The sequence below is a fragment of the Pteropus vampyrus genome, unplaced genomic scaffold (assembly GCF_000151845.1).
Source record: "Pteropus vampyrus isolate Shadow unplaced genomic scaffold, Pvam_2.0 Scaffold3, whole genome shotgun sequence".
Classification (NCBI taxonomy): domain Eukaryota; kingdom Metazoa; phylum Chordata; class Mammalia; order Chiroptera; family Pteropodidae; genus Pteropus; species Pteropus vampyrus.
The window spans coordinates 3459984-3470006 of NW_011888784.1; the positions used below are offsets into that span (position 1 = coordinate 3459984).

At 54.3% G+C, this 10023-nt stretch overlaps 1 protein-coding gene across 1 annotated transcript in view; it reads left to right on the forward strand.

Moving 5' to 3' along the window:
- MYO5B (myosin VB) overlaps nucleotides 1-10023 on the forward strand; it is a 256918-nt gene that overhangs the window by 228474 nt on the left and 18421 nt on the right. The window contains exons 32-34 of the mRNA XM_023532044.1: nucleotides 2324-2401; nucleotides 5471-5669; nucleotides 9437-9580. Of these exons, the coding sequence (XP_023387812.1) occupies nucleotides 2324-2401; nucleotides 5471-5669; nucleotides 9437-9580 (421 nt within the window). The remainder of the gene's footprint in view (nucleotides 1-2323; nucleotides 2402-5470; nucleotides 5670-9436; nucleotides 9581-10023) is intronic.

Consider the following 10023-nt stretch of genomic DNA (forward strand, 5'->3'; position numbering starts at 1 on the left):
CCCCCGGCATGGTGTGAGTGGGGGATGCGGGGAGAAACTCCTGTGCTGATTTGCTTCTCTTTCATCTGGGAACAAAGGATGGACCTGGAGCTGGTTGACTGGTTTTTAATTTACTCGTGTGCCTGGATTCCTGAACGCTGTGGGGTGGCTGGGCCGCACAATATTCTTTGTGCATAACGCCTGGCATGTCATAGAATTAAGAGCTCTGTGGGTCTCCCAGAGGCTGGCAATGTGGGCACTGAAGCTAACTTCCTCACTGTGAAGCCCAGCGACACACATGCACCTCCCTGGAGAGTGAGCGTTAGCACCAGCGTGTCATGGGAACTGCAGGAGTTCGGAGACCCTGTAAGACCCGGCGGCCCCTCCTTGGGTTTGGGGGAGGCGGGGCGGCGGGAGGGGGCAGCCAGTGCAAGGCTTTAGACCGGGGGCAGAACCCCACCTGGGTTCCAGCCCGAGTGTCAGTGTCAGGCAAGTAATCTCCATCCTGCTGTCCCCCCATGTGTGGAAGACGAGATGGAGTGATGGCTCCCATATGCCCCAGTGATGCAGTCACCTCCCAGGTCCTACCCAAGAATGACTGCAGCTGAGCCTCGAACTCCTAGTGAACCGCTCCTTTGGGTTAAAGCACTAGCTTCTCAGTGGCCCTAAACGTGAGTGGTGACACCTGAGAAGGGAAAGGTGCTAAGCCATCAGCTCCTCTTAACGCAGCCCAGCTCACTTCTGGGTTTGCTGGGATGAATGGAAGGGACAGCCAAAGCCTGCAGCTAGAGGCAGTGTCTGGGGAGGCCAGGCCTGGGCGAGGGCTCTGGACCTTTGTGGGCGGGAGGCCTAAATAGGAGAGATGCCAGGATAAACGTGCTTGCAGCCATCCCCCCTCTGCCCTGCTGGAGGGAGAGCTGTGACAGCAGTAGACCCAGGGAACAGCAGCCAGAGAGGAGCCACCAGAAGTAGCCTTGCTGCTGTCTCCCTCCACTCATCCCGTCAGAGTTGGCAGAGGTAGGGCCTGGTGCTGATGTGAGCAGCTTTGCCCAAGAAGCAAGCAGCCCATGTGAGCAAGCCCTGCGGCTGGGGCCTTTCCCAGCAAGGCTGAGCTGGGGCTGGAAGGACAGGCTGGGGTGGGGGGGTGATAATGGTGGCTCCACCCCCTGGGCCTCACACACAACCTGACAGGCTGAATGGTGGTTTTTCTCCAGTCGTTAGGACAGGGTCACTTGTCTTGATCGCAGGCAGTGTGGCCGCAGCTCCTATGCCAAGGTTCCTGCCAGGAAAGCTGGGACCCAACCAGCAGGAAGTCCCCCAGGAGCAGAGGCCACAGAAGCAGGGAGGGAGGAGCTGAATCCTGGCAGGGTCTGCCTGCCACTCACCACCCAATCCCCCTGGCTTTTGCATGTCTCCTGTGTGCCCAGGGCCGTGCGCGGTGGGGAGGTACATGGGCAGAGGTGCGTGGCATGTGCCTAGCTTCCAGGAGCTGCCCTGCTGGCATCAGGCTGACTAGACAACTGGAGAAGACAAAAGACTTTCCAAATGGAAGGTATCTGACCTTCTGTCCAAGTGGAGTAAATAGGACTCACGCACCCCAGCTCTAAGGTCGAAGGGACAAAGTTTTTATTAGCTGTTTTTTTTGCAAGATTGCAGCCAGGGCTGGAGTTGAGATGAGTTAATACTTTCGTGCCCTTAAGATGTGACACAGAAGAGATGCCCATTGAAGAGCAGGCACAATTTGTAGGCTCCTTCCTTATCCTCGATGGCCCAGACATCCCCAGGTGATGCTCTGTGGCACACAGTGTCCGGGAGGCCACCTAGCAGCCCTGCACAGTGTGTGCCTGCTCAGTGTCTGCAGGTCCCACAGCGCAAGGGTCCTCTCCTCCCTGCCTGTTTGCATCTCTCCTGGTTCTCCCTTTCCTTTCCCAAAGAATCAGGTAGGCGGGAGGGACGCCGTGCGAGAACGCGTAAAGGCGCGAGCCAGCCCGGGCTGCTGCTGCTCACAGGACCACCCAAACCGGTGCCAACTTTGCTCTCTCTGCGACCACATGTTTTCTGGCCGGCGATGATTAGGGAGTCCCACATGCGAGCGCGTGGCAGTAACTGGCACAGGGAGACTTGGAGGAAAGACGATGTTTGCAGGCACCCAGGTGCTGGTGGCAGGAGAGGAAGGAGCGGAGCCGGGGCTTCCCGAGCCTTCCCTCCTCTCGTTTCCAAACCCGGGCCAGGACCACCTCACTTCCCTGCGTTCTCTGCCTGCCTGTCTCTTCCCTCTACACAGGATGCCCTGTTTTTTTGTTTGTTTGTTTGTTTGTTTGTTTGTTTCGTACTTTATTTCTAGCAAGACTGAGGATTGGGGCTATTTGAATGAAGATGGAGAACTCGGCTTGGCCTACCAAGGCCTAAAACAAGTTGCCAGGTCAAATACATGCCTTTCTTCCCTGTGTCTGCTTTGTCTGTTCTGCCTGCTTGTGTCTACGCTTAGTTGTTCTTCAGCTGGAGTGGCTACGGGGGCATGAGGTACAGTTCACGGGGAGGTGTGGTCCCCGTGGTCCCCCGTCTGGTCCCCCGTCTGGCCCTCCAGGCTGCGCGGATGAGTTTGGCCAAGCTGCTTGTTTGAGTCAAGGTGATGATACTTGAAGTCTCAGTGGCACCTTAGAAACCACTGGGTCCAACTCACTGGCTCTAAGGAACAGAGCGGTTGGAGGGGGAGTTTACATGGCAGCAGGTACACAGCTAAGTAGGACAGGGCTGAGAAGGAAATTTAATTCTGGGGGCTCCTGAGACTGTGCTGCTTCCATGCTGTGTGTTGACCATCCTAACTCTGCCGGATCAGCTGTGATCATCAGCCGGATGTGTGCTGCTGGCTGTGCTGCTGGCTGTGCTGCATGCACAGGGCTCCTGGAAGCCTGCCAGATTCATGCCTGCTGGTCCCTGCCCCGGTGACTGCCTGGAGCTAACCACAGCTGACAAGCCCTGTGCTCCGCGTGCTGCATGTATCAAGTCTAACCCTCACCGCACACACATGGAGCAAGGGCACTGAACCTTGCAGGGTTTAGAGAACTTGCCGCTTAAACAGAAGATCTGGAATTTGAACCTGATTCCATCTGATACCAGAGTCTGAATCTATAACCCACTGGCCTTCAGCCACGGGTGCGCAGTTTAGCAAGGGAGGTTTGACGTGCACAGAAGTAACAACACGACCGGTCACGCCAGGTGTTTGTTGCCAGTGTGCGGCTTTTCGGGGCCATGACATAGCTTGGTGCATTTGAGACTCCCAACAATAGACGGGCAGCGGTCTTCGGGCATGTTTCCTAGAAGAGGAAACTGAGGTGGGGCAGAGCTGGGACGGGCGCCCTCGCACACCGTCTTCAAAGCTCTGCCCGCTGAAGGGGTAGCGGAGGTCTCCACAGCAACACGAGCATCTCTTCCTGGGAAAAGAAAGGACTGGTCAGCTGGTTCTCCAGTTAGTGTGTCCCCTGGTTCTGGGTTCCAATGTGACCCCATTGCCTGGCATGTGGTAAGCACAGCATAAATGTTAGCTGCTATCATTATAATGGCTACTATTCAGTAAGACCAGATTCCTGCCCACCTAGAAGTTTGTTTTCTTGGAGAGGGACCCGTATGTGAAGCCAGGTAATTCCACATGGCTCTCTTTCAGCAGATTGGGTGTGGTTGGATACATAAGTAAGTGAATACCTTAGTAAAACAAAGAAAGCACAGGCCTCTGCATTAGGAGATCTGGCTTCCAGAACCAGCTCTGCCACTGGCCGTGGCCTCAAACCTCTCTCGGCCTTAGTTTTCTTACCTGCAGGATGAGGTGGCCAGCCCAATGCTTGGGCAGGGCTCTCGGACCTTGCCCAGAACCCTGGACTAAGTCACCCAACTATAGTCTACGTGGAGGATAGGGAAGATGTGAACATGAAGTCACAGCACAGATCAGGGGCTGATCGTTGGGGCAGAGCCCAAGTGTTTCTATTCTCTCTCTGTCATTAAACTCGTAACTTCCTGGCGATTGCTTTTAGTGTATTGTAGCCAAGATTGGATGTTATCCAAATATTGTCTGTCCTCTAAAATGCTGATTTAATTTCCAGATTATTCTCCCACAATCCTCACATTATTATTGCTTCCCTTTGGTGGTGCTGCTGCCTGCGGTGAGTGGGTGGATCTGTCATTCCCTTCTCATTTCTTCATTCATGTTACTTCATTGAGAAGCCACCGGGAGCCAAGCGTTGCTGAGCGAGCAGAGGGAAACATGGTTACTTCCCTGTGGGAGTTGACAGTATAGACTTTCCCTTCTCTCTTGTTCCCTCCTCTTTTGTGGCAATTACCAACTCCCAGAATGATAGCAGATCTGCAGACACATGGTGCTTCTTCACCTTTCTGCCTCTGGGGCAGCCAGGGCTCTCCCAGCTGTCTCCCAGGCACTCGGCTCTGGTCTCTTCCTTTATCTGCATCCCAGGAAGAGACAGGTGAATTCTCCCCACACGGATCCTGTCGGGAAGCTTTGATGCTCCCTTTCATCCGGCACCTCCTGTCTTTCTTTCACGTCAAGTTTACTGGATCGAGAAGTTTGTTGGAGTAATCAGGTCCATGCAGATAGCATCATAGTCACATTAGGACTTAACTTCCTAAAGAGGAGGCTGCTGAGGCACCTTCAGGAAGTTCTTGCCTTCTATTATGATAGAACAGGTGCTCTCCCAGAATCGCCCGGGTAGCTGGCGCCCCTTGGGGTGGGGCCTTTTAGACCCAGAGAGTCTTCTGAGACTTCTCCCCAGCCTTCTCCAGATCTTCTCTAGGTGTCTCTGCTTCTCGTGACACCAGTTGATCCTAAACCTACCCCCAGATCATGTGCGAATAGTCTTAGATTTTGCTTTGATGGGCGTGGGGCGTTGGGGGGTGGGGGGAATTGCATATATAAAGCGAGAGAGAAAGTGGGAACACTGGTGGTGAAGATAAACAAAAAGGAAGGGGGCCAAGGGTTTGCCTTTCGAAAACCTGCAGAGACGCTACTGTAGGGAAATATGCAAATAATTAGTTCAGTCTACCAGAGTTTTGTCTTGAGATTCTTGTGAGTTTGGGGGCAGATGTGGATGCTGTTATTTAGAAGATACTATAAGAAATTCATTTCTGCTGATGACGTTTTGATATGGAGACAATCTCTTAATCTCAAATCAATAGACTGTGCTCAAGAATGAAGAACAAGGGAATGAGGTCGGGGGGGTGGGTGTAAGAAAGAGGCCTGCGATCAGGGGTGTCACGCTTGGCCCTGGTTTCCCATCCTGCAGGAGGACAGGCTGGCCTGCTTGCCTGATGAGCCACGCAGATCTGTTCCCCTCGGCATCCATCCCGGTTGGGTTCGTGCAATTGCTGCTGCTACTGCTGCGTGCTTGGCTTCTCCTCTGCTGCGTGTCCTTCTGGGCCCCTGCCCCTCCCGGGGGCACTGACTCGAGCCTCTCGGTCACCTGACCTCTTCTCCCTGGTGCAGGCTGCTGGAGGCACAGCTGCAGGCCCAGGGCCGCGAGCATGAGGAGGAGGTGGAGCGTCTCAAGGCCCAGGTGGAGGCCCTGAAGGAGGAGCTGGACAAGCAGCAGCAGACCTTCTGCCAGACACTGCTGCTCTCCCCGGAGGCCCAGGTGGAATTCGGCATCCAGCAGGAGCTCTCCCGGCTGACCAATGAGAACCTGGTGAGTAGCCATGCCGGGTGGATCCCAGCTCTGGAAAGTCAGATTCTGGAAGAAAATGGGACCAGGGATGGATGGCCTTTAGCCAAATGGACATGATTTATGTCCTTGGCTCTGTCGCAGGAACAGAATCTAGAAACCTTCAGTCAGCAAGAGTTTGTGGCAATACTACAGTCACCTGTTATGGTATAACTAACCTCCCCAAAACTTAGCTGCTTAAAACAGCAACCACATTGCGTGGTCAGCAGTTCTGGCAGGGCTCAGAGGGCGTGGCTGGTCTCTGTTCCTCTGGTGCTGGCTGGGGCTGGGGGCTCTGAGATGGCCTCAGTCCCGTGTCTCGGGCCTCAGTGCTGGCTGTTCCCCTCTGAGGGGTCCATCTCTCTCCACAGCCTCTCTCATCATTCACTGGTCTGCCCTGAGCTGCTTTGCATGGCAGCTGACTTCCAAGAGAATGAAAGCAGGAGCTGAGAGGCCTCTTAAAACCCTGTCCCAGAACTCGTACTGAGTCACTTCTGCCACCTTCTTTTGATCAAGACAGATCTCAAGGCTAGGTCAGATTTCCGTGGGGGTAGACTTCTCTTGCTAGAAGGAGACATGGGAGGAATTGTTGGTGGCCCTCCTTGCAGACAGTCACCAAAAGAGCTCTGGCAGGTGCAGAGAAACAGAAGGCATTCTGTCCTCGGGTCAGTAGGAGAAGCAGGACACACAAAAAAGAGAAAGATGATCATGTTTTTGAAAACATTATAAATTAGATTAACAAGTGTTACAGAAAAAGAAAGGCTTCCAGTGGAAGCTGGAGCTGAGGCAGAAGGGGGTGTCATGCATGCAGACGGGCAGAGAGGAGGGAGAGGAGCATGGACATAGGCACTAGGGCAGGACCAGGACATGGGCAAGTGGGGTGGCACCAGAGGGGGCGCCATGGCCTTCTGCACCTGAGCGTCCCTGTGGGGGAGCAGCAGGAAGTGCCCCAAACCTGCACCACCAGCAGAGCTTCCGGTCCAGGAGCATTTCCGCTTTCCAACCAGGTGGCCCCGTGCTGGGTGGCCAGCTCACTCAATTCTAGGTTGGGAAATGGGGCCCTAGATTAAGGTCCCTGAACAGGACTTTTATACAAGTGATCGGCCTTCCCTCTCTTTGTCTCCCTATGTCACTGTCACCCACATGTATATAGACAGGTGGCTTTACGGAAAGAAATCTACATATTTTGTTGGACTGGCTTCTGCCAGGCAAAGGAGGCAGCCTGTGCTCCTAGAGGGGCCATTGACCAAGCAGCGTGGTGGGTGACCCCCTTCCAGGAGGGCTGTGCCCCAAGGAGGAACCATGGAGAGAGCGTGCTAGCTCACTGGACAGCTTAGGAGTCAGCACCGTGGGCCCCAATGCCCTGTGGTGGGCCCTAGGGCTGAAGCAGGAGCCTGGGCTGTTGGGCAGGCGAGGACGAGGGTGACAGGTAGGGCTCAGCTTGCAGCCTGATGGGAGACCCTTCTAGAGTGTGGTCCACCCTGTGTACCTGGGCAGAGGCCAGGCCCATAAGCATAGCCACCAGGGCAGGGGCCAAGGTTTCTGTCATCTCCGTTCCCTTGCCGAGCAAGCACTAGTGCCTCGTGTGTGCTCACTGGCGGATGAGGGAGGATGCCATCCACAGGGAGGATGAGGCCTGTGTATGTGGAGTACAGCCCAGGTGCTGGGTGCCTCCGAGGCCAGGTTTACAGGAATTCGGGGGACTGGCTTCCAGCGGGAGTGATCCGAGAGGCGCCCTTATAGGGCCGTGTGGAAGGGAGGATGGGACTGTCCTTCTTGGTAGTAACTTGAAAAGTTTAGAGATGTCCCAGGCAGGCTCCTCTGTTCTCAAGATTCCTCCTGGACTGACCTCAGCCTTTCATCGGCTGTTTGTAATTTTAGCCTCTGTGGCTCTGGACCTCAGCTCCCCAAGTTTACCACCCACTGTAGCCAGCACAGTGTTCCCTTTTGTTAGTCCTCAATTTGCTGATTTCAAGCTTTAAAGATCCCAGGTGGTTCCGGTGTGCAGCACTGGGAACCGTGGCCTGCGTCATCCTCCTTGCCATGGTAAGGAGCACAGTGCTCCTGGATTCGAGGGGAGAGGCCTAAATAGATGGCAGAGATGGCAGAGATGGCACAGGAACTGAGCGGCGCAAAGCCGCCGTTAGGTGCTGTGGATTGGACGTCCCATTCCCCCAACCCGGCGCGGGGGTGGGAGGAGGCCAGGTGAAGTATTGTATTTCCTGGGCTCTCCCCGCAGAAGCTGGCTGAGACTTCAGAACTCTTGGGGACAGAAGGTAATCGATCAGAGCCATGCGACCAGATTAATTTTTTCTCGTTGGAGTGTCTGGTGTTTGATTAGCTGCAGATACGTGTTGGAGCATTTGTTGTCTGACCTCTCAGGGTATAGAGAAAATTTTAAAAATGGTGATAGAAGAGACACAGGCACGTCTGTGTCTTTTGGATTTGGTAATGTTGCCCAGAGGAGTGTGGGGACCGGATGGCAGTTGGCATACTGGAGTCTCCCTCCTGACTCTGGCCTGGAGCAACCCCAGGTTGGCCAAGTCATTTGCCTCCGAGCATTGATGCATCGTTTGCAAGAGTAAAAGCCAAATGAATAGTTGAGGATTCAGTGCAGGTGCATGTGGAGAGGGCTTTGTGAGCACAAGGTAGAGGTGGGGGTGTCATGCAGCGAAGTTGCTAGAGCTGGGGACATGCTCCAGGAGCCACAGGGACATTCACGGGCTTTGGCACAGCTCAGGAAAAATGCAGAAGGATGAGACGGGCGAGTAGAACTGAAGGTTCATAGGAGAACTTATGAACTCCAAAGAATACTTTCTAAAGTTTATCGAGATGCCTGTGTCCTTGCTACGAACTGACTTGAGCTCAGAGTGTATTCGTTGGTCTCTGGTCTGGTTATTACTCTGTGCTCCCTCTCTGGTCATTTAGGTGGGGTTTTTAGATGCCTCTCAACTTGAGACCTTTTTTAAAAAATTTTTTTTTATTAAGATAAATAAGATGTTGCCCTTGACAATGTCTGTACCTAGGTTTGTGGTTTGCCATGGCTGCAGCACTGGGATTGAGATTTTGGCTGACTTCCATCTGTAGGCCAACCTTACGAATGTGTCACCCCGATGTTTCTGAGGTTTCACAGTGGCGTGCTTGCTTTTGGCACTCCTAACCACAGAGGCCGTAATGGTGATAGAGTTCCCTGCCTCCCTAGCCACGGGGGACCACTGCTCAGCTGGAACAGGGCTGACATAATGCCATCCCAGGTCCCAGCAGGCTGACTGGCTTCCAGCGGCCATGATTGCTAGGGATTGGCAGCCATGGAGGGACCCCCACCAGGGTCCTGTTTTGCTTTTGCGCCTCAAGTAATCTGGCTGGCCCACTCCCACACCTCTGCCTGTCCATTCCTTCCCAGGGTGCTGCCTACACATCTAGGGACCCCCAGGCAGAGTGTCTCTGCGGGTTTAGCATGGCAACCTGAGGACACTTGGCCTAGAGAATGGTGGGATTCAGCCAGAGTGCCAAGCAGGGTACCCTCCTGGATTGTGAGAATGAACCCTGACCCATCTCTCATTCCTGGATCCGGACCAGGAAGCAGTGAGCTGCGTGGGGAGGGCCTCCTGGCCTGTCAGGAAGCCTGGCAAGTCATAAAGCCTGGCCCTCCTCGGCCGGCTGCCTTGGGCCATGCTGCGTGGAAGGATTCTACCCCCTGCCTTCCAGCACAGGGCCAGCTCTGTTCTCTCACTGCTCCCTTCTGCTTTTAGGACCTTAAAGAACTGGTAGAAAAGCTGGAAAAGAATGAGAGGAAGCTCAAAAAACAATTGAAGATTTACATGAAGAAAGTCCAGGACCTAGAAGGTAGGGTGTGTGTGTGTGCTGTGAGGCACAGGTGTGCGCAGCCACACGCCTGAGGGAGGGGAGCGCCTGCCACCCCTGCAGACTCTTCCTGTGTCACCAGTTTCCTGGTGCCTGTGCCAATCCAGTCACAAGACTGAACCGTTTAGACCCCACGAGCTCAACCATTCTCAGTTTGCTGGAATCCGGATGAAAGCCACACAAATACAGCAGGTGTTTGGACGTTTACCCTGAGCTGCAGAGCTGGAGGGACGAGCAACCAAGACAGTTGCCCCGTGGTCCTGCCCCCAAAGGGCGTAAAGCTGGGAGGCAAGACTTTACGTTGTGTGAAAAAAAGCGAGGTAGCACAAAAAGCCCAACCACAGGGGCCTCACTCCATGCTCCCCGTGGAGTGATTAAACTTCCAAACCACAGCCTGGCCAGAGAGGTCGCCCAGGTTCAAAATGCTCACTTAGAAACATCTAGAGCGTCCTCTGACTCTGCCGTAAATCTAATC